Below are 27,529 nucleotides of genomic sequence, written 5' to 3'. Positions count from 1 at the left end.
GTTGCCAGGGGAAGGCGAAGCGCTAATAAAGCCTGGTCCCGCCCCACCTCTCCTGTCCCTTGAGGCCAAAGCTGGTACCGCCTTTCCCCGCCCAAGTTCTGCGGCTTTCCCCAGCCCCCGCCCAGGGTGTGTGGGACTCCATCTGTCCTCACATCTCCTTCCGCCTGAGGCCAGGTGCGAGGTGAGGCCTCGTCCCCGACAGCCTGTTTGAGAACTAGCCTCAGGTAGCAACCCCTAGGGGAAGAAGAGGGAGGGAAGTGCCCCAAGCGCCCCGAGGGCTGTGCGGGTCTGAGGGAAGAGTCCTGCCCTTGGGCTCGCCTGGATTCTGAATCCCTCCTTGTTCACCGAGCAAGAGGAGGGGGCTGTGATCTTTAAGAGAATATGATCTTGGGAGATTACTGCTCTGTACCCAAGCTACGTGTATATTTTGTACCCAGGGCTACTATTTTATTTCTCACACAGACGATGGTGATTTGAAAACCGAACGGAATCTAGGATCAGAGACCCCTACTGACTAGCCAAACCACTTTTTTTTTTCCTACCTGTGGGGGGATTGTCATGAGGATTAGTGGACATGAGTAGCACTATAAAAACTGCTATCAATCATTCATTTTCCTAATGTCTATTGATCAGTGACTATATTCTAGGCTAGGCTATTCCTATAGTGAGCAGAAACTGTCCCTACCTTCAAGTATATAGTCTAATAGGGGTGGCAGGTGTTCATTAAAAATCGCACAAATAATGTAATTAGAGCTGAGACAAGTGCTGCCCAGGAGAGAAGCAGGTAAGTGGTGCTCTGAGAAGGTGTAATGGAACTGACCTGAGATCTAAGAACCTGTGAAAAAGTGAGGAGTTAATTCCGAGCAAGGGGAACCATGTGTCCCAAACCCACTACCTTCTATTCCAAACCCTGACTAGTGTATACAATTGCCTGGTCCTTGTTTCCAAGAGCTGTTCGGAGAAACTGCCTCTGAGATTCTGGTGTCTGGAGCCTTTCATTCACGTAACTGTGGCCTTTCGTTAATAGAACTGAAGCTCTACTTAGCCCACACCAATAAAACCAAATGAGCAATTCCAGAAACAAATCTATATTCCACGTTTGACAAGTCCTATATTCTTCAGCACCCAGCACATATGTGTTGACCTGCCATTCCACACTGGGTGGCATGTATGCTTCAGAAAAAAAGGAAACCCATTGAATTTTAGAGTTGTGGGGCCTGGAATAAATAATTGAGGAAGGTCTACCATACTGAGAGCTTTAGGAGTGGAAAAGAACTTTGTAAAACATTCGAATCATGGAACATTAAGATAGAATGGACCTTTCCTCACTTATCTGATGTGAACAAATGGTCTCTATTGCTCAAAGGCAGAAAAGTTGGGCTTTGGTGCCTCTTCAACCTGAGGAGACTATGATTCTAAGTCTCTGTGGCTCAAAAGTACATGGAACTCCTGAGAGTCAAATGAAACATGGAAGAATTTGACCTGCCCCTCCTTCAGTGTCCTCCATTTCTACTACCATCTACCCAGTCACGCACACTTGAAAAGTAGGGTCACCCTATACTCTTCTCTCCTCCTCCTCCTACACTGGTTCCCAAGTCCTTAACTTCTGCCTCTCTTATTCCTCCCCATTGTAACTGCTAAAAGGCAATGATGATCTCAAGAGTTGTTGCTAAATGTGCCACCATATTCTTTTAACCAACCTCCCTGCCTGGAGCTTCACTCCACTTCCTTTAGCCCATTTACACAGCTGTTGATCCTTCAATATGTGTTTCAGAGTCCAAGAAAGAGTAAGAAATCATATACAAATTTAACAGCATTCAACATTAAAGAGTTTTTAGCTATAATGGGATTGGACTAATGGAAGATTGGCTAGTTAAGATGTAAGGAGAGATCTGAAGTATATAGTAATCACAAATATAAGGAGCAACCACTACCCTCGAGATAGATTGCCCAAGAAAGAGCTGACCTCCCAAGAGCTTGTCAAAGAGAGTGTGGCCACAACTCACTGAATGGTAGAAAAATTGCTGAGGTGCCAGGCAGGCAAAAATCCACAGTCTAGGACACTGAAGAAGTCATTTACGAAAAGAATATGGCCATGGGTGAATATTGTTCTCTGCCCAAACTTAGTGGGAGCACTCTACTACAAAGCTTCCCAAGAGAGGTGCCAGGGGAAGCTGCTAGGCATTGGGCCCTGCTAGCTGCCATGCATTGTGGCAGTCAGACATGCATGAGATCACATCCTGTAGGAACCAGAGGCTGGAGAAGCTGTGCACTACAGGATTACATCACTGGAGAAACTTCATGCTCCTGACGCCTAGCAAGTGGAGCATATGGAACCTGCAAGAGAAACCCTTTCTTCCTCCAGTATCCCTCCAGTGTCAAACTCTACCAACAGAGTTTGACACGGCAGATAACAAAGGAGAAATATTTAAAGAACCTGGTTCAATTTTTGCTGAGAAGGCAATGCAGGGTGAATTTGGAGCTGAGAGGCAATAAATTGGTAACAGGCATATCAAACTAACACCCAAATCTGATTGTGTGACCCTAGTGCTTAAATCCTCTAGTGTCTCTCTATTGCCTTCAAGATAAAGTTCTAAAGCCTTAGCAAAGCTTACCAGGCCTCTTATATTCTGGACTTGGTCTATAGTTCCAGGCCTAGACCCAACCACTCCACCTCTGCCCACCCTAATCCTCCATAATTACTCACAGTTCCCTTAATTCACTACATTCTCTGATACTTCCATACCTTTGTCTAAGGAGTCCTAGCCATTAAAAAAAAAAAAATCCTTCCTTGCTCTTATCAGTAAATAGATGCTTACTGAGTATCTATACCTGGCACTATTGTGGGAATTGACAATACAACAATGAACAAACCAGGCTTCCGAAGTCTCTGTTCAAATATCATCACTCTTTGGGAAGAATTTTCTGATGACTTTCTCCTACCTGTAAATGTTAGATGTCTTACCTAGAAGATTCTGTTTTCCTATATCTAGTGCAGACTTTTTAACACTTATCATACCCTATTTTAGTCACTTATTTTCCTATCACTCTCTTCTACTACCCATGAGCTCTCTGAGGGCAGGGTGTATGACTCATTTATTTCTGTATCACAGTATTCAGCACTAGTCCTGATCCATAAAGTTTTATTGGATTATTAGCTCAGGATCACATAATCAGTCAAATACAGGCCTAGGACAAGAATCCTGGTCTCCTGTCTAATAGCCAAGAATGCCTCTTCACTAGAGCTTTCTCTGCTCTGTGGGTGTTATACCTCACCCTGCTGTGAAGGACAGTGTTTTTCTGTTGGAAAAGACAAGTGCAATGTTGAACATCATCATGAATAACAAAAGAAACAGAAAAAAATAGATCCCTATCTTATATGGAAAACTGTGGTGCATTCCCTCAGAGTTGTCACATATTTTGAGTTTCTAAATCATAGTAATGCTATAATGAAATGGGAGGTAGGGAAGACAAGGAAAAGTATGAACGTGATGTTGGGGGTATTCTGACAACTTCATTCTGAAAAAATGAAGGCTGATAAACTTATGACAGACGGTGTTAAAGTGACCCCACTTTTGTACACTGATCCCCAAATTAGAAGACGTGTCATGCAACTTTAGAGAGCACAGTTAATGTAGCAGTCTGTAAAGGGTGTCCTGGGCTTGTGGACCGTGATATGAACCTGAGGGATTTAAAATATTAGCGTGGCTAGTTTAAGATAAATCAAAAGAGATACCTGTTCACCTGTTAAATGATAAATATGTGGAACTCATAACTTCCAAGAGGTGGTATTAGCATGATATATAAGCAATTTTGATAAATTTGCTGATAACAAAGCCAAAAACTACTGCTCAAAAAAAAGGACAAGGTCGGGTAGGACAGCTCTTAGCAATATTGCTGTTGGCATCCAAATGCTAAATTGGCTTGACCGTGGATCAAGCCCAGGATGGAAAAAGATTCAGATTTCTGTGAAATAAAGTTGCAGAGGCAAAGCTAATTAATATGAATAAGTTGAATTGTGGAGAACTTGGAAGTCAGACATGGCATCATTTTGACAAGAAAACAAATGAAGATCCACTAAAGATTTTTGAGAGTGATGTGATGAGTGGTTAAGACATTTTATGTGGGAAAACTAAGCCTGAGTTTCCTGCCATTGGGAAAATGATTATAATATTAGAAATTACCTACAAATAGGGTGTTGTAAAGATTAAATGAGATCATGAATGAGCAATGACTGCTCTTAGGCCCTTCTTATGCTGGGCATCCTTTCATTCTTTGCAACTGGGTGTAATGTAGTTAGACAATTACCATATCACCAGGACAAAAAAATTAGGACATACTCTGACAAATAATTTTTGTTCCACTTCAACGTTCTAAAAATGTACTTTTCATGATACAAATGGGAATATCTTGGATATTTCAGTGATTTAGGGGGACAGCAGGACATAATATTTGAGACTAGGTTTGTCCTAGAGAAAATCCATAATGTGTAAGTGCGTTATTTAGAGAGAGGGAGGGAGTATAGTATGGAAAGAGCAGTGACATAACCCCAGATTCTTGCCTCAGCTCCAACATAAAACCGTTACCTTGCGCCAATGCACTCCACCTTTTTGTACGTCAGTTCTCTCATCTGTAAACGGAAATTAGTGTAAGTCAAATTGAACTCCTTCCTTTTTGTTAAAGGTGCTCCTTTTTGTTTTCTTGACAGTTTTCTAAAACTCATCAGGGACTGAAGTAGGGAATGAAAGAGAAGGAGGATAAATCAAAAATGGCCATAATGGGGGCACCTGGGTGGTTTAGTTGGTTAAGCGTCTGACTTCAGCTTAGGTCATGATCTCATGGTTCCTGAGTTAGAGCCCCATGTAAGGCTCTGCACTGACAGCACGAGCCTCCTTCGGATTCTCTGTTGTCCCCTGCCTCTCTGCCCCTCCCCCACTAGTTCTCTCCCTCTTTCTCTCTCAAAAATAAACATTCTTTAAAAATGGCCATGATGTATTAGACAAGGCAGCTGAGAAAGTAAAAGAAGTATGTTTCAGGTGCTTTTATGGGAAAGAGGAACTGATAGGAAAGGGTAGCTGGTAGATAGGACTGCAGCGTGGTTGAGAGTCTACAATTGGAGATTTGGGAAGCATTGGGGTAGAGCTCTGGTTGCAGCCACAAAAATCAGCCTGACCTCCAGCTAGAATACAGGAGGGTGCAGCAGCTCAAGATTCCAACTGCGACAACTTTAAAAAATCTAGAGAAAATAGTTTTGAAAACATTGTAAAGACAGCAGAGGGCTTTAGAAGCAATGAGGACTAGATTGATTAAAATTCCAGGAGGGTGTGGAGCCCTTCCAAGGTGAGCTGAAGATCACAAGCCATTTTTTCCCCTGGAGCTATTTGCCAACTCTGGCTGTGGACTGAGGATTGTGCTTGACCCTTTGCAGAGAGACTATCCTGGGGGGAGGGGGGGAAGTGAAACTGACAAGGCTTTTGTTAGTCAAACACCAGTGGCACAACAGACTAGAAACTTTAGTTTTTACATGTCTGGTATATAATTTAAAAAGTACTGGGTATGCAAAGAAGCATGAAAATGTGTTTAGATACACTGAGGTAGGCAAAGGATGGCTGTGTGAATTCATTCTGACATCTCACTCAGGTAGGTAATGACTTCATGTACTGAGAGTAGGGACAGTAATAGTTGGGTGGGATGCAGCCTTGAGGGGAAAGTTGTCCACTGGAAATTAAACAAAAAATAGAATTATAGTGATGGAGAACGCACAAATCAAGCAAGGTGGAAGCAGGAGTGAAGCAGTTCCAGAGTAGAAGTGAGGCATGGTTGGAGTGTAATGCACTCGCTGATATTGTAAAGATTATTATGCTGTTACTGCTTTATAAAATAAGAATAGATTAGTAATAGATTAGAACTTTTCTGTTCTTTCAAATGCACTCAGCTGATCTCAATCTTAGAATCACATGGCCATCTTAAAACTTGTTCGTGCTATGGTGTTTTATAAGTGTCAGAAATCTTAAAGACCCCTCCTCTAACAACCCAGCAAGCAACGTCAATTCTCATGAGGGAATCCCAGCTCCTATTTATAAAACTAGTGTAAGGTTACACTGCCTTAGAATGCTTCCTCAGTAAGAGAGGTTCTGCCAGTGATTAACCAGATGTTCCTACTTTCTTCCCTTGGCTCCTGTTTTCTTTAGAAAGTCCCAGGTGTCTTTGGCCCATGGAATATTCTGTGAATTCTATTTCCCTGCAATCAAAAGAAATCTATCCACTTTGCTAATTTGTCCCAAACTTTCTTGCTGGCTTCTAATACTCTAGGTGAGTATTTTAAACTAGAAGCTAATTTTTCCTTTAACAACCACTATTTTTACAGTTTGTTTTCTAATGGACATTCTTTTTAAGTTATAGAAATCTCAGATTTTACTAGAAATCAATCGCAATAGTTACCAGACTTTCTTCTGTAACACATAATCTTAAAACATTGAAACTTAAACATTGAAAGAAAACTTAAAAGTTTTTCTACAGAAGTGCTTGCACTTCCTCAACCTTTTTCAAGTGACAGCACACAAAGAAATAAATGGAAGGCACACACTGAGGTAAACTGGAGGGTACTGGGAGGTTTTTATGGAGCTTATACAAAAATTCAGTGCATTTTTATTACATAACTATAATAAAAAGTAAAATACAAAGTAACAGTAAAGATATAACTGTTTAATTTGAATAAAACTCCCAAATAAACATTTGAAAACTTTATAAAGAGAAGTCAAGTTTGTTTTCTTATCATGAGTTTGCTTTATATCAAGTTTTGTGTTGAAATGAATACATGAGGTTCCTGACAAAAATCTTTTAATGATGTTTTCTTCGAATTCTTACAGTTAACATCAGTGGAAAAGTTTGCCTCACATATGGCTTTTAGCAAATAGTAGAAGGGTATTTATTGATTTTTCTGCAGTTGACAGAAACTCCTTTCTCACTCTTAACCAGAACCTGGATCGTTTAACTTCTTTCTTTTTTTCATTGAAATTCTCATGATAACATGAACAGATTTCTAATGCACTTGAACTTTTTCATATCATGTATTTCCAAATAATGTGACACTTAACAGATGTTTTGCTGCTAGTCTCTTTAGGATTGAAGCTAGAGTATCAGTATCATGTAACTTCACATTTCCTTTCAATCTGCAAGGATTGTTAGTATACTTATTTTCAGACACTCCTTGAGATTTTGATTAAATTCATTCTGGTGCTCAAAAATGTCAAGCAGGCCAGTTTTCTGAAGACAATAATCTCTCTTCAACAACTCTGCAGCAAAGATCATTGACTTTTTTTTTTTTTCCAATTTTTCTTTTAGCTCCTAATCTCCAGAGAAAAAGCTTTTCCTTTGATAGTTACCTTGGTAGGAAACAGCAGTTTCTTCACATAAGCTGAAAACAGACGGAACCAGAATGGCTTGGATTTTATTAGTAACATACTTTAATGTGGAATTCACATTTACAGGGGAAGTATAGACAAGAGCTCATTGTGAACAAAATAATGTCTTACTTGCATCATAGGCACGGAGAACATGGAGAGCAGATAGAGTGTAAAGCCTTCCCACCTTCCTGTCATCACAGATTTCCCACCGGTATAGGAACGGCTGTGCTTGCATAATCTAGAACATCTGATTTGTTTTAAAGTACTTAGTTACTACTCCATGTACATCGCCCTGAGTAGGTTTGGTACTTTTTGGCAAAACAATACTTTTCCAAGCATTCCTCTCTAGGGATTCTAACTAGTGCTATTAACTGAATGCAGTTACTTAACAACTGCAGAGGGGCGCCTGGGTGGCGCAGTGGGTTAAGCATCCGACTTCAGCCAGGTCACCATCTCGCGGTCTGTGAGTTCGAGCCCCGTGTCAGGCTCTGGGCTGATGGCTCAGAGCCTGGATCCTGTTTCTGATTCTGTGTCTCCCTCTCTCTCTGCCCCTCCCCCGTTCATGCTCTGTCTCTCTCTATCCCAAAAATAAATAAACGTTGGAAAAAAAAAAATTAAAAAAAAAAAACAACTGCAGATTCACCACTCTGCAAGGAAATGCTTTGATTCATTAGTCTTGTACAGAATGTCATCAATGAATCTTCTAATAGTATTATTCCAGAATAGCATTTATATCTTTTCTTGGCTTTGTTTGATCCCATACATGTGGTCATTTCCCAGGCAGGTTGGTAAAATGAGTAATTCTACAACTGTGAGAGACATGTTGGCTTTATTTCTTAATTATGGGACCTTTTACTTAGCATCTTGGATCCAATCTGATGTAAACTACTATTGTAAATACTGTTGTAAAGTTTCCTAAAAATAGTGGTTTTCGAAGTGTGATTTCAGGGACTTCAGAGGAGCCTGGAGACTTTGGGGAGTAGGAGTCCATGAAATTAAAACTTTTTGTAATAATATTAATACACGATATGCTTTCTTCACTCTTTTTCTTAAGAGCGTACAGTGTTTTCCAGAAGCTACATGATGTGTGATACTATAACAGATTGAGTACAAAGCAGATATGAGAATCTGGCTATCGTCCATTAAGCCAGACATGAAGAGATTTGCAAAAAATGTAAAACAATGCCACTCTTCTCACTATGGGGTTTTTTGTTTGTGGAAGGTATAGTTATTTTTCATTAAAATGTTACTTATGTTGATATGTAAAGGGTTTATTTTTATTTTAAAACTAATATTTAAATTTTTTGTTTTAATTTCTAAAATGATAAATATTGATAGATAAAACCCGTATTAACAAAAGCTCTTTGGGTCCTCAGTAACTTTTAAGGGGTCCTGAGACCAGAGACTTTAAGAATTGGTCTCTTAAGAAATTGTCTGTGTAATGTATTTTCTGCTAAGTCCCTGGCATAATTTGTCTGGCACCATTTTCTTCATTTGATAACTTTTCCATGAAAATAAGATACTTAGATAGACAAAAAATGATCAGGGTAAAACAAATCTAAATTTTAAATAACACTAAAAATAATAGATATTAGGGGCTCCTGAGTGGCTCAGTCAGTTGTGCATCACACTCTTGATTTTGGCTCAGGTCATGATCCCAGGGTCGTGGAATCCAGCCCCGTGTTGGGCTCTGCACTGGGTGTGGAGCCAGCTCAAGAGTCTCTCTCTCTTCCTCTGCCCCTCTCCCCTGCTCATGCTCTCTCTCTCTAAAATAAAAAAAAAAAAATAGTAATAGGTATAAATAAAAATGATTCATATTTAATTTTAAATTTTACTTTATGGTAGGAAAATAAAAAATATATTTCAAGTATTAAGGTGACTACAAGTCTTTTGACCATAACAAATCAATTTGTAAAGAAAATAAGGTCCATTTTCTTATAAGTATTTTTAAATAAATCACAAAATTTTTGAAAACTGAGCATTTGATAAGTAAAGTGGGAATTTTGAAAATACTATTATTTAATAATCAGAGTGTTAGATTTCTAAAAATATAAACAATTACTTAAAATCAAATGGAGTTAAAATAGTTTGAAAACTATTTTTTGTAAGATATTAAAAAGGTTCAAACCCCTCAACTAAACCAATTATTTTCCATTATTATTTGTTTTTAGAAATATTGGTTTTTTATTTCTATAACAAATGTCATTATAAAATTTCATTATCAGATTTTGAATATTTTACATCAAAAGCCAAGAATAAATAACTATACAAATCAAGTCAAAATTTCAAAAAATGAATAAGTGATGATGATAATGATGAGGCATATGTGCCTTCTTTGTTGGGGAAAAAAATGTGAAAAATAAGAGCAAATTAAATCAAAGGAAGACCTAAGTATTTGAAACATATGCACAAACAATTATCACTAATAACAAATACATTACAATTAAGCAATGTTTATCAGACTTATGGAGATGGTTCTAACATGATGGTTAAAGTGGAAAACCCTATACAATCATCTCCTCTGGCAGGTGCTGCACATAAAACCTTAAGCACAAAAACAATAATTACTGGAATATGGAAGTTTACTGACTGAGCCAAACAGTATCCACATATAATTTCAACCGTTATAAGTAGGTGAATGGTTGTAAAATGGTTGTAAATTTTGTATCACTATAAAAAGTTTACAACCATCGATCTCTCCTGGAGACACCTGTAGCCCATTCTGCTTTGGCCACTTGTGGAAAACTCAGCTATAGAGATCTGTAAAAGATAGAATGGGGTGAAATGGTAAAATGTGTATTACAATACTATCTGATGATTCTCAAGTTTTCTAGGAAGGCCTCTGGCATAGTAGGACGCAAGATGAACCTTAGGGGTGTGTAGAGTTTGAATAGATGGAAAAAAAGAGAGCACTTCAAGTAAGCCAGCCAGAATTAGCAAAATACTGAGGAAAATAGAAAAGCAAGATAGAGTTCTACTAACAATGGATGAACAAGTGCTAACCTTCAGATATATAATCTCTTGGAAATAGGCCAGAGTAGACTACGTGTTGGAAATTTGTGTTGGCAAACATTAGTAGAAAAATTCTAGTTTAAAATTGTGTATAAATCATAGAGAACCTTGAAAGTCAGGATATGATTGCCATTTTGTGAGCAGGGCTCTCTGACCTATTAACAGCAGCGTAGAATATAGATGTGGACATGCTGGGCACACAGACTAGACCAGAGAATGACCTGAGACAGGGATGCCAGTTAGGAAGTGCACAGTGGGTGGTGAGGGGCTGAACCAGAATAAAAGGAGTAGAAATAGGAAGGGAAGATTTGGAGACATATTTCAAAGGAAGCATCAATGGGATTTAGTGAGAGATTTTTGAAAAATCTGGTCTGATAATTTCTGTATTTTAATGGCTACACTTAAGACCATTTCTTTTTATTGTGATTACAGATATACTGTATATGGATTCTTTGCTATCATGTCGTTTATCCTTTATCCATTTTTCCTATGCTTTCTCCATTCCATTCTTGCCTTCTTGTGGGTTGATGAAGCTTCTCCCCAGGGCTTGGAGGTCAAATGACTGAGAAAATAGTGGCATGATGTTCAGAAACGAATTTAGGAATGGGACTTAGTTGGGAGATGGAGAGTGAATTTTAGTAGAGATGTGTCCTGGAGATAGTAGGAAGTGAGGTCAGGGATGGACAGACAAGTATAATCAATGCCATTTTGTGGTAGATGGAGCCAGGAGAGGATGTGAGCTCTCCAAGAAGGACAGAAAGACAGGAGCTCAGGGTGCTGAAGACTGAGTTTTGGGAAGATTGAAAACTCGTCTGTCACCAAGGAAGGAGGAAAAAAGTTATGGTGACAGAGGAGGAGTGCTGACAAAAATAGAAAGACAAGAATGGTATATGCCATCAAAGGAAGAGAAAACCTCAAGAAGGAAAGGACAGTCATGTTTAACAGGCATCTCCCACATCAGACTGTTTGTGTTCAAATCCTGCTTCTGTCTGTTAAGAGCTACATGTCCTTTCAAAAGTTTTATTTCTCCTTAGTTTCATCATCTGTGGAATAGTGATAATATAATCTACCTCATAGGGATATTTTGAGGATTAAGTGAGAATATGTATACAGAATACTTAACATAGTATCTGGCATAGACCAGAAGTTAATAGGTATAACTGATGACTTTTAAGGGAAAAATGGGGTGGTGAGAGCAGAAAGAATTGCAAGAGGTTATAAAAGGAGTAAGCATTCCGAAAAGACTGTAGATATGGAGAACTCACTAGACATTGGCCAAAAATGGAGAGAGATCTTGGAATATTCTTAGAAGAGGCAATGGGGTAAAGGCTTTGCTTAAATTTACTCTGTAATGACCAAGGGCTGTCATTCTTATTGTTATCATGGAAGCCTGGTTAATTAAGGTTCGACCATCTTTTCATTTACATGATGCCATTTTAACCTTAGAATAGAAATCAAACAATTGCACAACTAAAATATCCTGTCAAAATAAATACAAATAGGCAAGAGTACAGCCTCTTTGAAGGAACAGTATGGCACTGCCTGAGAAAATCAAAAATTGAATTTCCATCTGATCCAGCGACCCCACTTCTGGGTATATACCAAAAGAATTGAAAGCAGGGACTTGAACAGGTGTTTGTATACCTAGTTCATCAAAGCATTACTCACAATAGCCAAAAGACAAAAACAACCCAAATGTTCAACAACAGGTTGAACACACACACACACACACGCACAATGGAATAATAACACTCTACAACATGGATGAAACTTGAGGACATTATGCTAAGTGAAACAAGCCAAATACAAAAGAACAAATATTGTGTGATTCTACTTATATGAAGTACCTAGGGTAGTCAAATTCATAAATAAAGAAAGCAGAATGGTGGTTGCCAGGTGTTAAGGGGAGAGGGAAATGGAGAATTATTGTATAATGGGTACAGAGTTTTAAGTTTTGGAAGATGAAAAAATCCTGGAGATGGATGGTGGTGATGGTTGCACAACAGTGTGAATGCATTTCATGCCTCTGAACCATACACTCAAAAATGGTTACAGCGGTAAATTTTGTCATGTGTGCTTAACCACAATTTTATACATATATTCAGACAATATGAGAAAATAAGGCACTGCCCTTTCTTAGATACAATGGATTGAAAAGTTATCAGAAACAAATGTAATGGTAACTTTTAAATCACGGAATATTTCATACATATAAAATAAAATGCATGACATAAATATAGGATTAAAGCTAATGAAACAAACATCTATGCAGCCACCATCCAATTTAAAATATACACTATCACTAATGGTGTTGGTATCTCTGTTGCATCTCCCTGACGACCTTCTCTCCCTCCCCAAAAGAGGAAACTGAAAGTTGGAATCTGTGTTTGTCATCCCTTGCTATTTGTTGTAATATTATGACATATATATGTAACCCTAAACAACAGATTTCCTTTCCATCCAGCATTCACCCCTGATGGTATCTGTAGCATACTCACTGAGAACTGTGCTATCTTCTCAATGAATTGAAGCTTTTATCATTATGAGCTGACCCTCCTTGTTCCTAATAATGCATTTTGCCTTTAAGTTTCCTGTCTGGTATGAACATTTCTTTTGGTTTTATTTGCCTATTTATCCATGTAGCCTCTCACCTTCAGTTGTTTTGTGTCTTTATGGCTTTTCAGATGTGCCCAAATTTGGATTTTTGAAAAGTCTGGTCTGATAATTTTAATGGCCACACTTAAGACCATTTCTTTTTGTTTTGATTATGGATATACTGTATATGGGTTCTTTTCTATCATGTTGTTTACCCATTTTTCCTATGCTTTCCCCACTCCTTTCTTGGCTTCTTGTGGGTCGATCAAGTTGTTTTGTTGCTATTGTTTTTTTTTTTAATTTTTTTAATGTTTATTCTCGAGAGAGAGACAGACAGAGACAGAGTACAAGTGGGGGAGGGGCAGAGAGAGAGGGAGACACAGAATGCGATGCAGGCTCCAGGCTCTGAACTGTCAGTGCAGAGCCTGATGCGGGGCTGGAACTCACAAACTGTGAGGTCATGACCTGAGCCGAAGTCTGATGCTCAACCTACTAAGCCACCCAGGCGCCCCATTGTTGCTATTGTTTTTAATTCCTTTTCTCCTTTCTACTAGTTTGGTGTTTATATTATTTTCATAGTAATTACTCTTGAAATGTTGCTATGCATACTTGAGTTTTTGCAAAGTCTAAAATTAATCAAATCTTTCTACTCTTCCAAATGAAAGAACATACAGTGAATGATAATGGAGTACTACCAACCTGAAGCCACTTTAGTTTCTTGTCTTGGGACTTCCCAACAGGGTCGGAGGTATAAATCTACAACTAATGAAACAGGGCGCTGTCGAAAAAACCACCAGACGCCGAATAGAAGTGAGGCAAGATTTTATTCACAGCCGGGCCAAACCTGATCTCCTGATCTTAAGAGAAAAGTGCAGAGAATGGCCCTGAACAAAGGTAGCAGTGAGCTTATATGGATTTTAGCAAGTCAGAATACGTCATTATTTAGCTAACCAATTACAATTTACAACATTTCATGGTAACCAATTATATTGTGACACACAGACATTAGTTTTGGCGGGAACCTATCAATTTAAAGTTCTTTGTCCTAAGAGGGTTTAAAATGACCAATCATAGTTAGACACCTAAGATACCGTGGGGCAGTGAGTTGTGACTTTTTACATGTTGGTCTTGCCTAGGCCAGATCTTGGTAGAAGGGGTGGGGGAGCGTTTTGCAACCTAAGTTATCTATTTAGCAAGCCGGTGAAGTTACAGAAGCGAGATAGGGTGGTTAGTAATTTCCGATAACCCTAATAGGGAACTACATAAGCTTTTATCTCAATTATTCATGAATTCATTGGGAGGGTATCAGGTTTGTGGGGTGGGTGTAAGAGAGTCCTTTGCTTCAGTTGTTCACTTTTTGTGGGCCTAAGACCTGATTTGTTTGCAACTTGCCTGGTCATTTGTCTGAGAGTTTCAAGTTTTGGGCATCTACATTTGCATCTTACCTTCTTCATTTGCTTACCAGTTTGGTTTCTGCTTTACTCATTTTATTTGGCACTTGAGGATATCCCTTGCTTTCTTCCATGTCAGCAAGGCAATCTGAAAGGTGTGTTTTCTGGGATTTGTCCAACATGTATGTGTTTTGAAGGGGCGGGGGGCTTTGTTTTGCTTTTTCTTTTTAAAGGTTTACTTATGTAAGTAATCTTTACACCCAATGTGGGGCTCAAACTCACCGCCCTGAGATCATGAGTTGCAAGTTCCTCCAACTGAGCCAGCCAGCCACCCAATGTGGGACTTTTTGGATTATCTTGTCTCTTTTTCTCTGCTAACAGCAGACAAAATCTTTTAATCTGCTGTTTGTGTACCATCTATGGATTTTTATGTTTTGTTTCAATTTGTCCTGGAACTTTTTGAATGAAATGTACAAGTTTTGTCTTTTACAATTAGAAAAGATAAATACATGCAGATGTAGGGAGAGATGTTCACCAGAGAGCTGTTTAATGATTATTTTTATTTGGAAATAGCCTAGTATCAAATAATATTCACAGAGTAAATTTTGCTACAACTTATCCTGCCATAAGAGTTGTGTGTGTGTGACATGGAAGATGTTCATGATATGCTGTTGTGCACGACCCCATTTTTATTTATACAAACATACATGTATTTATATTGAAAACATTCTGGAAGATGTCCAATATTTTGGGGTAACATCATTAGGGGATATTTTTGCTTACTTCTTGCTGATCTTTACTTTTTAAATGAAGACGAATTGTGCGGTTTTTAAGTAGAGGACGTAATTATTTACAAGAACACAAAGCAGCGGTTAGTAACCCATTTTCTAACTTCGGAGTTGTGTAACAATGGAATGTATATACCTTGTGGGGTAATGAACTCCCCAGGATGGAGATCAAACAGAAGCTGGGTGACCTCTGGTCCAGGATTCCTGTCATTTTATGATTCAAAGATTCTCAATTAATTTATTTATCTTTCCCCTGCCATTAGGTCATCCAATCAATGCCTCAGACAGATAAGCAAATATGCATCCCCCCGGAGCTGCCGGAATTGCTGAAGCAATTCACCAAAGCCGCCATTCGGACCCAGCCGCAGGATCTCATCCAGTGGGCGGCTGAGTACGTACTCCTTCTCACCTCAGCCCCAGGTTCCCATTGGAGGTGGAGGAGGGGTGGTCGTCCGGAAAACTGAGGAGGGTGTCACGACTGCAGACTGGGAATCAGGACTGATTAGCATAATCTTTGTGATGTTCAATTCTCGAATTGCTTTGATGCTTTAAAATCCACACCGCAAGAAAACACACCGGGCCGGGGTGGGTTGCCCTCCCCTAAGCGACCCAGACTGAGCGACAGGCCGCCAGAGCACTCGGCTAAGTGTCCTGGGGCGATCAGCAGGAGTAGAGTCCCACAGCTCGGCGGCACACGTCCCAGGGAGGTCCCTGCACCCCTCCCCCGTCCCAGAGGACACAGGCGCCTGGAGCCCGGCAGCAGCCGCGCCTGCAGTCAGTCTCTGGTCTAAACCAGGGCCGGGTCTCTGGTCTCACCACTAGAGAGCAGCAACGCGCCTCGGGGAGCGAGGCGATGTGGCCGCGGGCCGGGCAGCGCGCGCTCAGTCCACGCTGGTTCACCTCTGCGGTTGCGCTTTCTTGAGACCCGTTCCTCTGCGGCCGTTCAGCCCCGTTCTTGCCCCAACCAGACATTCTGTACCTTGTCTTCGGGGAAATCGTTATTTTCTTTAGTGTTTCTCGGAGCTAATTTGTTCCCTCAACATGAAGATGTCCACCCAGTGCACGCTGCACTGAGGAGCAAGGAGGCAAAACGGGGTGCCCGAGGGCCGGAGGAGCGCGGGCCTGGCTGAAAACACCGTGCCTCTAGCTCAGGGCCCGTTTTCGGGAGCGACCCCCGGAGGCTGCTGGGTGGAAGAAGCTCACGCCGCGGTAGCCAGCCGCTGGCCCGGATTGCAACAGCTTTGCGCAGAAAGCCTCTCAGCTATGGAATTGCTTCTTAGACAGACATGCCCTCTCGAAACTGGGGATCTGGGGCTTGAGGCAGGGGGTGGGCGCTTACCAGACCTCCTGGACCATTTTCAGGCTAGTTTTACTGCTTAATGCTGACCTCCTCAGCAGCGTTTCAGGGGGAAAAGGGGAGTCAGAGAGGCTTGTGGAGCCTCGCCGGTCGGCTGGGGGAAGGGAGAAAGTCTTCAGCATGAGGCGTACTGCGCAGGTGGGAAGACGTGGGCACCTCGAGAAGGCGCACAGTGTTATCTTGAGTGGAGCCTCAGTCTCTGAGTCGGTGCACTCCCGCTCAGGGTTTGGGTAAGGATGAAGCTTTCACAGATGGAAGGAAAATAAGCCAGTGGTGCTCGTAAAAGGGAACATAATGGGGTTGCTTTGCTAGTAACGAACACTGTTTCGTTTTCCATTCTAAATTTTATATATTCTCTCTCACACTGAACTTTGGCATCAGAAGACTAATTTCTTTTGGCATACTCAGACAGACTTTGTTTTATACCATACAATAGTATAAAGCCCCATTTTATTATGCTGCTGCTTTGTAACAAGGAAAATGACATTTCTTGCGATTGTCCCTGACATTTATGGGAGAAAACATTCCACTGTTGTAGGCAGCTTGCTCCCATTTTGTATCGTGTGCTATAAATTTTTTAAGTATCCGTGAAGAATCAGTTTGCAGTTTAACTGCAGTGAAAAAGGAAAGCGTGACCTGAGAGCACTCTCCATCTATTCAGACCTGAAAAGCACTTATCAGATGGTTTTATGTGACTTAACAAGCCCATGGCACTTTAGGAACCCCATAAAGTATTTCCAAGACAAAATATGTCTTAATTTTGTGCTTAATTCATCACAAGCAAGCATCTCCCTACATAGGTGCTCTCAGTGAAGAAATCATCTCCTGGACATCAGCAGGACATAAACTTGTCTCATGGTATGTGTGACCACACGAATTGGTCATAGATGCGAATAACCCTGCAACTGTTGGTTGCAAATGAAGCTAAATGACCCACAGGGTACTAAATCCGGGAGTACAGCCTCATTTTCACATTCTCTAAATAAGTTGGCCAGAAAGTCCAAAGACACTGCTGCTGAGTCTCTCTATCTGCACAGTCACTTCTGTCAAATGAGGTGCCATGTTTCTGTCTCTCCCATTTATGCCACCCAAGTTTCTCTAGTCCACTCCTGTTGTCAGTCTGAACCCACGTGTACCCCAACACTGCACACTGTAAAAGGCGTCCAGACAGTATTTCTTCTGCCCTCTCTGCTGCTGACGTCTGAGGGGTACCTGGAAGGTATTGTTTTAGGCCTTGTAGCTTTAGCTCTGCATTGGTCTGTGGCATAGGGACAGGCAGTGGTTCATCCCCATCATTGTATGGCTTGACCCTAAAATGGGCTTCTACAAAATTCCATCTGCATTCTTTTTATACTACCCGGATTTGGGGAAAAAATAGTGAAAATATTTATTCATGGAAACTAAACCAGAGAGAGGCAGAGGCATGTGATCCAGGGATAATTACTAACAAGGCTTTTGAAGGAGACAGTCCCTTCCCGACAGCATTGGTGACCCGTGTGTCAACTGCTTATGTCCATGCCTGCTGCAGGCAGCCCTTTTTATCTGAAGCCAGTTTTGAAATAGGACTCAGCATTTTTTTCACCTTGCATCAAAACAAAGTCCACGCCACAAAACATCTATGAGCAGGCAAGTTTTTATGAAAATTTTTGAGGGAAGGTAGAGAACAGTTTTACTTCACACACCCCACATAAGGTGGTCTCGACCCTCTGTGGCTTGTCTTCTCACCTGAGCCTCTCTTAGTGCCCTGCCAACCTTCTCTCCCTTCCTCCTTTAAGCCCAAGCCTCACCACCTCCAGCTGGAGACCTTTCCTGGATCACCCATAGAGTGGCTTCCTCTCCTCCTCTTTCTTATACAGGTCACTTTAGTGCTCTTCCAGCTTTTTTCCAAGAGCTCATATCCCTACCCCCTACCTAATATCACCTTTTAGTATGTCAATAGCCATTTTACTGAAAATAAAGATTTTATGTTTGAAAGACAGTCCTCTAGGTAACTAGGATTCTTCCTCCATAAAAGAGAGAGGTGGATTTAAAATAACAGTGACCTTTTCCTCTCTATTATATATATATATGTGTGTGTGTGTGTGTGTGTGTGTGGTGTTATATATACATATATATATAATGTGTATAATACGTATAGTCTATGTACATATGTATGTATATGTGCATATGTGTATATACATATCATATATAATTATATGTAGTATGTGTAATGTATATGATAGGAGAGAGAAACAAATTACTGTTATATTACATATATATTATATGCATATCTATTGTACAGAACACATATATATCTCCTATTATATATGTGTGTGTGTGTGTGTGTGTGTATATGTGTGTGCGCGCACACACGTGTGTATATAAAACACTTAGGAGGGGTGACTGGGGAAAAAACCCAGGCTCAAGATGCTTCAGGGAATTCCATACCAAAATTTTTATTGATCATTCCTCATCCTTAGAGAGAAGCAAATCTTTTTACTCCCTAAGTGTTCTTTATACCTTGAGGGGAAAGTAACATATTCCGGCTTTTCCTGTACATTGATGTAACGAAACAAAGTGTCTGGCATATAGAAGCCCCTAACAAATGTTCTTTCTCCATCCCCTCCTCTCAAGAAAAGGGGAAGGGGATTCTCAAAGCAGCCAGAGGCCACTGGCATATAGGATGTTCTCCCCACCCACCTAACTTTTTTCTTGTAGTTATTTTGGGGCTATGTCTCGTGGAGAGATTCCTCCAGTGAGAGAGCGGTCTGAGCGAGTGGCTTTGTCTAACTGGGCAGAGCTTACACCTGAGCTGCTAAAGATCCTGCATTCTCGGGTAAGGGCTGCACCCCAGCATCAAGGGGGAGGATGGGCAATGCTGAGTCCAGGTGGGTAAAAACAAAAGCTCACCATCCTCTGTCCAGCCAGCTGGCCACTCAGTATCATGAAATTCACTAAAGATGCCTTGGAAGTAAATCTTCTCTTGGGGAAATAGGAATGATAATGAAATAGACCGTAAGCTGAGTTATCAGTGGAGTCATCCCAGGTTTCCCTGAAGCTGGCAGAATGTCCAGGGGCTCAATTCAATACTAATCCCTTCACCCCAGAGGAGTGCAGATCCAGAGTCCCTTGACAATGTCTGCCTTACTCATCAAGATCATAATATGATGCCGGTCACAGTTTGGAGAGGAGCGTGATTTAGTTCCCCAGTTATCTCAGGTGCAGACATAACCTAGCTTTTGGAGAAAATCCTGGCTCTCTTCACAGCCACATAATTCTGGGAACTTCCCAGTGAGTGGATGAGGAAGGTCTGACTTGACAAAGCTGCAGCTTGGCCAGTTCTCAGGCAATAATGTTTAGCACCACCAAACTCCACTTTAAAATCCAGGACAGAGATGATTGCGGTGATTCAGGACTGACAGCCAACTGCCTTGCTCCCAGAGGCTTAGCATTTCACTAGAGTGAGAGGGGCAGGGAAGGTGCAGTAGTACTTTGTTGGGGCATCTGTAGCCTTCTTACATCGTTGGCCAACAACTGGCCATTTGTTCCCTTCCTCCTCTTAACCATCAAGCACCTTATGCAACAGATGTGACAGAGATCTGACATGCCTGGGACCAAGTAATATTAGGCATCCAGACCACAGACCCCATAATATTCTTGGGAAAGTGTGAGGGTTGCATGGGAAGTCTAGTGCAAAGATGTCCATAGACCCTAGGAGCAAGAGACTTAATATCTAGTTTTTATTTCCTCACTGATCAGTGGACTCAGACAAGTCTTCTGCCCCTTGGTGTTTCATTTTCAGTCTATCCTATCTGCCAAACTAGGGACAAGCTAGGGATGAAACGGCAGACAATAAAAGCATCGGAAAAAAACGAAAATGTATAAGTGTCTTATTTCCCTATGATTTTCACATCTAGAGTTAAAATGATGAATTATACCTCAGCATGCTTTCCACTCCACTGAATGTTTCTCTACCCTACAAAGAGAACTGCCAGGGTCCACCCCTGACCACCACCCCCTACCAAACCCTTTGCTGTGTGCTGGGAGAACATGGGCTTTGCTGTGCATTGTCCCTCGGGGCATCCTCTCATCCTATCCCTCATTCTCTGTCTTGTGTCCGTGCCCTGGCCTGCAGGTTGCTGGCAGACTGATCATCCATGTAGATGAGCTGGCCCAGATATGGAAGGTGCTGAGTCTCCCAACAGATCTGTTTAACAGTGTGATGAACGTGGGCCGCTTCACGGAGGAGATTGAGTGGCTGAAGTTTTTAGCCCTTGCTTGCAGTTCTCTTGGAGTTGTAAGTGAGCTTTACTGCTTTTTTGTTCCTTACGGGAAAAGCTCTGTCTGAGCCTGGAAGAGCAGTGGCTCTGCACACAGGGTCAGTCTCCTGGGCTGAGGATGAGTATGCCTCTTTTGTCTACTTCTCCTCCTCTCTGAGTTAGGTCTTTCCTCTGCTCATCAGCCAGAAGCAGGGGGAAGGAGGAGAGAGGGGAAAACTGTCATCAGACCCTGGGGAGAGGTTATTAGAATGTGGATTTTGGATTATTTGTGAATTTCAGACATTGCACTCAGATTTATTTCTGTCACCACCCATATTCCTAAAGATAACCAAGAGCCAGCTGTAGATTTACTTATACTTGGGTTTCAGATACCTAGAAGATATACCAATAGAGACTTTTAAAAAGATGTACAGCCTTATAGAAACTACTATTTGATAAGCTTAACTGTGTATAAAAATCAGAGATGAGAGAGCAGGAAAGGAGATATGAGGCTATTTCCAGACTTATAGTCTTGACATCACCATGGATGCAGGATGCTCATACAAATTCATGCCTTTTCCAAATTTGACTTGATTTACAATTGGAAAAGGAATGTTTCTGTTTTAAAGAAAAAGATACTGCACACAGTTCATATATATATATATATATATATATATATATATATATATATTTAGGTATCAGATGTGGACTCACTCTTGTTAAACACTGTTATAATAGCTTAAATGAAAATGAATCTGGGGGCACCTTGGTGGCTCACTCGGTTAAGCGTCTGACTTTGGCTCAGGTCATGATCTCGTGGTTCATGTGTTCCAGCCCTGCATCAGGCTCTGTGCTGACAGCTCAGAGCCTGGAGCCTGCTTCAGATTCTGTGTCTCCCTTTTTCTCTGCTCCTCCCCCATTTGCACTCTATCTCTGTCTCTCAAAAATGAACAAATGTTAAAAAAATAATAAAAATAAATAAAACAAATCAGAAACATGGTTTTTTAAAAATCCCTGGAATACATGCAAGTTTGAAAGTTAATGAGAAAATCATTGCCTCCACCAAAAGCAAATGGTACACAGAGGTAGTTTGAATCAGTCAACAAATCTAAACACCATCTTATTCTTTGTTCTTGAATATGCTTGGGATATGTATCTGACATTTTTGTTTCTGACAAAAGTTACAAGAAATAACTACATAGTTCAACTTTTCCTATGGGTTTCCCCTACAACTTTCATTACAATCATTTCTTTTTTATAATTTTTTTAATGTATATTTTTGAGAGAGACTGAGAGACAGAGTGTGAGTGGGGGAGGGTCAGAGAGAGAGGGAGACACAGAATCTGAAGCAGGCTCCAGCAGGCTGTCAGCACAGAGCGTGACCTGGGGCTCAAGCTCACAGACTGCGAGATCACGACCTGAAGTTGGACACTTAACCGACTGAGCAACCTAGGTGCCCCATCATTATAACCATTTCTTCAGAGACAAGGTGAGGAGAGGCCATTCATTCATGGTTTTTTGTCTCATTGTCATAATAACATTATATAATGAATAAATTGCTCTCCTCCAAAGAGGAGAGGAAAATGCAGCCAGAGTAGATGTTTTGCCTGTCATCACTATCACACTTCTGTGGAAATAGCCCCAAAGATTGGGGGAAATCCAGAAGGGAAAATTAAAAATTGACACATTTTATTAAATTCTCATAGCGTCACAAATGTATTCATACTACTTGCAGAAGTGTTTGGGGTGAGGAGAGGGGAACATACTGTATTTTATCTGTAGTTTGTTATTTTTTCAATGTTTATTTATTTTGAGAGAGAGACAGAGAGGGGGGAGAGGCAGAGAGAGAATCCCAAGCAGGCCCCATACTGTCACTGTACAGCCCACTTCGGGACTGGATCTCATGAACTAAGGGATCATGACTTGAGCCAAAACCAAGAGTTGGCCGCTTAACCAACTGAGCCACCTGGGAACCCCTGTCTGTAGTTAATTCTGATTTTCCTGGTCTACCCTACCCACAAAGGGTTGAGTAAGAAAATAAGTAGATTCGATCTAGTCCAGGAATTTTAGTCTGATGCAGTAACTGAAACAGCTTTGAGGTAAAGGCCCAGCCTCTCAGATTTCTTCACACCACCCCACTCTTCAAGATGGCAGCAGAGTGCATAATAGGGAAAGAGTGACTTCAGGACTGCAAAGCCACCAAAGAAAGGGGTTCCCACATCCCTTGGTGAGGTGTGTGAGTCCTTTCCTTGTCCACATACCTCACAGGAACCAAGAGTAACTATGGAAAGCTAAATTCCATTCCTCCCTCTGCTTAGCTCACAGCGCAGCTGCTTAGGTTTACTTTGATATGTCTGCCTCCAAGCTGGGGAGGGGAAACCATGAGGGGAATTGTATCTTTCCACCTCCTTCTAAAATGAGGAGGTTGAATTAGATGTTCCATGAAGTTCTTTCATCTCTAACATTCTGTGATTCTATTCCCCCTTCTCTGCTTCCACTGAGATACCCTCAGGCCTGGCTTTGGATAACAGTGGGCTCCTCCAATACTGAGAGGTCCTGAGGTATCTGTGCCCCTCCTCATCCCAAGATCATAGAACACCTAGAGGTGAAGTCAGTCTAAACGGCTAATCTGTAAATAAAAGGTGCTCTGTGAATCCAGGAATAGGCCCATTTTACCCATTTTTTTCATGCTGGATGGACTATTGCTAGGAACTTAAAAGTGGAGGTAGGAGCCATCAGTCTGGTGGAGGCTTTGCATTCTAGTTAAGTCATAAATCCTTAGAGGCAAGCCCAGGAATTTCCTCCTTCCTTTGCCAATTCACCAGCCAGCCATGATCTTGGTGCCATTTAGAAAAACCACTTCCCTCCTTACAGTCTACTGGCAGGAATTTTAGATAGCAGGTACTTTCTTGAGCTCTCTGGCTCTACACTCATGATTCAAAAGACTGTGGCACGCAGACTTGTATTCCTCTTCTCTCTCAGCACTCCTTCCGTTAGACTAGCATATATTACCTCCTGTTCCACTGAGACTGGTTATAGAAAAGGAAGATCATGTAATTGTGTTCACTGGAAGGAAGGACATATTTTGTTAGCAAATGATTCACTTTCTGAGCCTTTCACCTCTGGGTTTGAAAATGAGTCTCAGAAGATGCTTATAAAGGCTCTCTTTATGAAGTAGAGCCCCACATGACCAAAAAAATCTTGTGCAACAGAAGGCAGATCCCTGTTTATATTAGATTTATTTAAGTTTTCCAAAAAGCTCTTGTCCAGAGAATTCTTTACCCATTCATCCATGTATTAAATCTTTTAAAATATTTTAAAATCTTATGAAGACAATAGAGCTTAAAGGTTTGTGTTTGAGTGATTAGCAAAAGATACTATTTAGAGTAGAAAGCACCTGCATTAGCTTGTAGAGCTGCCAGAACGAAGTACCACAGACTGGGCAGCTTAAACACCAGGAATTTATTGTCTCACAGTCCTGGAGGCTGGAAGTCTGAGATCAAGGTGTCTGAGGCCACTCCCCGTGGCTTGTAAATAGCCCTTGTCTCCCTGTTTCTTCATATGGCTGTCCCTCTGGGTATGCATATATCTGGTGTCTCTATGTCCTAATCTCCTCCTCTTATAAGGACAGCAGTCCTATTGGGTTAGGGCCCACTCTGATGACTTAATTTTACCTTAATTACCTCTTTAAAGGCCCCATCTCCAAATATAGTCACATTCTGAGGTCCTGGGGTTAGGGCTTCAATATATGAATTTTGGATGAACACAGTTCAGCCCTTAACAGCACCCCCACCTGGATGAGTCTGCAGAACAAAGGCAGTAGGGGATTCTTTTTTTATTTTATTTATTTAAAGAGAAGCAGAGAGGATGAGCCCTGAATGGAGATCATAGAGTCCCCAAACCCCTTTGACGTCATGTCACGTACATGCCCCTCCCTCTCCCTGACAGCCTCTTACCCAGCCTTTTGTCTGCCTGCCTCTCACCCTCCTTCCTGGAAGTGCCTGCCCCTCTGCCACATACAGCACTTCACAGGATTTCCAGGTGAGGACTCCCGAGGGCAGGGGAGAGTCAATGAAAGTGGCCTACTGCAAACCAAAATTTCTTTGACATAATGTGGCTTATCATTTTAAAATTCATGTGCATTGATGCTTCTGTTTCATAAAATGGCAATGTTTGTAAATGCAGAGAAACAAAATGTAAATATTAAATCAATTAAAATTAATAGTTAATGCAAAAAATGTTTAAATCACTTGTCACTGTTAGGAAGATGGCCAAGTTTACTCAACATCCCCATATACCTCCTGACATACCCATTTACACCCCTGGGTAACACACACCAGTTAAAGAACCATTATTGAGACTTCCATTATATTCAGGGGGAGGAAGGGAACAGAACAGCTAATAGCAATTGCAAAGAAAGAACTGTGCTGGCCAGCCTTTGGGGAGATAGTGCAGCTGCCTTTTCTTTCACCCAGGCACACCCAGTTCACCACTCCAGACTCATTTTTCACTGATCCCTGGAAGGTATTTACGGATAATCTGCACATCATCTGTTTTGGTAAACCATCAAGACATATATGCTGACCCATCTTTGCTAATTCAGAACTAAACAATCCTTTCTTCAAATCACTTCTTTCCTTTATCCCATAATTTCACAACTTTTTCACTTGTGAAATTTATATAAACAGTAGGTTTATTTAAAGACACAGGTAAAACCTCATTTCTGAACATGATCTTTTAAATGTTCAAGTTTCATTGTAAGCAGTGTTTGCTTCTGTACCATAAACCCTCTGGAATCCATCATCTACTTAATTTTTCCCCAGCAACAAGGTGAATGTTATGTCATATAAAATACTAGGTGTTTTGGGGCACCTGGGTGGCTCAGTCAGTTAAATGCTCCACTCTTGATTATGGCGCAGGTCATGATCCCAGGGTTGTGGGATCGAGCCCTGTGTCAGGCATCATGCAGAGTGTAGAGCCTGCTTGGGATTCTCTCCCTTCCTCTCCTTCTATCTCTACCCTGCTTGCATGCATGCACACTCTCTCTCACTCTTTCTCAAAAAATAAAAAATAAATAAAATAAAATACTAGGTGTTCTGGGGCGCCTAGGTGGCTCAGTCGGTTGAGCATCTGACTTCGGCTCAGGTCATGATCTCAGAGTTCGTGGTTTGAGCCCCGCATCGGGCTCTGTGCTGACAGCTTGGAGCCTGGAGCCTGCTTCTAATTCTGTGTTTCCCTCTCTCTCTCCGCCTCCCCTGTTCATGCTGTCTCTCTCTGTCTCTCAAAAATAAATAAATGTAAAAAAAAAAATACTAGGTGTTCTGATTAGATGGATCTACATGTTTTGGAAGACGTGGTTTTAATGTTCAGTGTCACTTTTCCTGTATCTGGGACTCCTATCTTCCCAGGGACTCACCTTCTCCTCCCTCCTTGCCCCTACTGTGGCATTGTTCCACAGACTGCTGGAGCATATAAACTAGACTAATTACCTCAGCTCTTTAGAGGTAAGATTGGAGAGCAATAAGAATAATTTTAATTTTTTATAATATAAAAATTGTGAGGTTATTCTGATTAAAGTAATAAATATCGTAAAGTATTGAGCAGTTCATAAACTTAGTCCCTCGAGAGTATCCCTCCAACAAAGAAAGGAAAGGAAAAAAAGAAAGACACCCAGGATATCAATATTTTTTAGATTGAATTAAATGACATTTGGGGGTAAAAAATATTTAAGCTTTCCAGAGTATTACATCATTCCCATTTCATTTTATGAGAGCAATATTTTTGTTTTCTTTCTGGCTTCTAAACTCATCTTAGGAATTTAATTTGGAATAGTGACTTTTTTTCTCATTTTATCTTATGGCTTTATAGACCATTGCCAAAACTCTCAAGATAGTGTGCGAAGTGTTATCATCTGACCATGACTGTGGACCTCCCCGGATCCCATTTAGCACCTTCCAGTTTCTGTACACATATATTGCCGAAGTGGATGGGGAGATCTCTGCCTCACACGTCAGCCGAATGCTGAACTACATTGAACAGGAAGTGTAAGTAAACTGTTACACATGGAAGGGGAAAGAATACCAATAAAACATAGCAGGCCAAGTAATAGGGAAGTTACTACATTATACTGCCCTGGGAACAGAGAAATGTTGTGAAGAACAAGAAATAAGGACCCAAAAGCAAAGGGGAAAGGGCAAAAAGAATGGCATAGGACAGTGATTCTGGTGAGGGGTTGGAAATGCTACTTCTCAGGCTGTTGCCTAAAATACCCAGTCACAAACTCAGGGGCAGGGCCCAGGCATCTGTGTCTTAGCAAGCCCCCCAGATGATTCTGGCTCACACTCAGGTTTGACGAGTAGGGTAGGAGTGGAGGAGGAGGAGGAGCAGGGGGCCAAGAGGTCAGAGAAAAAGAGGGTGATAAGGGCAGAAGCCACAGCAGAATTCACTTGGAGTGAGAGAGTTAATATATTGTCTTTCTTAAGATTGATTGTTAAACGAACTAACCCCAGATATATATTTTTCCCAAACAGAATTGGTCCTGATGGTTTAATCAAGGTCAATGACTTTACCCAAAACCCCAGGGTTCGGCTGGAGTAAAAGCACAGTTTTGGCAATTTTAAAGGAAGATACAGAGATGATTGAGCTTCAGAATGACTGAATCCCACGTGCCATCCAATGTCAATTTTCTTGCACAACTGGTACACACCAATAAACAATTAAGCAAACATGCGAAACCAGAAAT

At 41.1% G+C, this 27,529-nt stretch overlaps 1 protein-coding gene across 9 annotated transcripts; it reads left to right on the top strand.

Annotated features, from left to right (window-relative positions):
* ROPN1 (rhophilin associated tail protein 1) lies at positions 1 to 27,528 on the top strand. 9 transcript variants are annotated; one of them, XM_053220957.1, is made up of 8 exons: positions 1 to 224; positions 6,192 to 6,312; positions 13,754 to 13,907; positions 15,456 to 15,583; positions 19,247 to 19,364; positions 20,664 to 20,825; positions 26,656 to 26,831; positions 27,318 to 27,528. In XM_053220957.1, exons 4-8 carry the CDS (start codon positions 15,468 to 15,470, stop codon positions 27,382 to 27,384), a joined length of 639 nt encoding a protein of 212 aa, XP_053076932.1. In that variant the 5' UTR covers positions 1 to 224; positions 6,192 to 6,312; positions 13,754 to 13,907; positions 15,456 to 15,467; the 3' UTR covers positions 27,385 to 27,528. The 9 variants fall into 9 exon arrangements, with proteins under 9 accessions (XP_053076932.1, XP_014937795.1, XP_014937793.1 ...); XM_015082307.3 differs by lacking the exon at positions 13,754 to 13,907 and having other exon boundaries at positions 2 to 174; XM_015082305.3 differs by lacking the exon at positions 13,754 to 13,907 and having other exon boundaries at positions 2 to 181.
* Position 27,529: the final 1 nt, after the last annotated feature.

The sequence above is a fragment of the Acinonyx jubatus genome, chromosome C2 (assembly GCF_027475565.1).
Source record: "Acinonyx jubatus isolate Ajub_Pintada_27869175 chromosome C2, VMU_Ajub_asm_v1.0, whole genome shotgun sequence".
Lineage (NCBI taxonomy): Eukaryota > Metazoa > Chordata > Mammalia > Carnivora > Felidae > Acinonyx > Acinonyx jubatus.
The sequence above is the reverse complement of the archived record's forward strand: the minus strand, read 5'-3'. Positions and strand labels throughout refer to the sequence as shown.

Coding starts and splice junctions, on each gene's coding strand:
- ROPN1 (XM_015082309.3), top strand. CDS start 15,468: ATGCCTCAGACAGATAAGCAAATATGCATCCCCCCGGAGCTGCCGGAA. Junction 15,584..19,246: donor CTCATCCAGTGGGCGGCTGA/GTACGTACTCCT, acceptor TTTTTCTTGTAG/TTATTTTGGGGCTATGTCTC. Junction 19,365..20,663: donor TAAAGATCCTGCATTCTCGG/GTAAGGGCTGCA, acceptor CCTGGCCTGCAG/GTTGCTGGCAGACTGATCAT.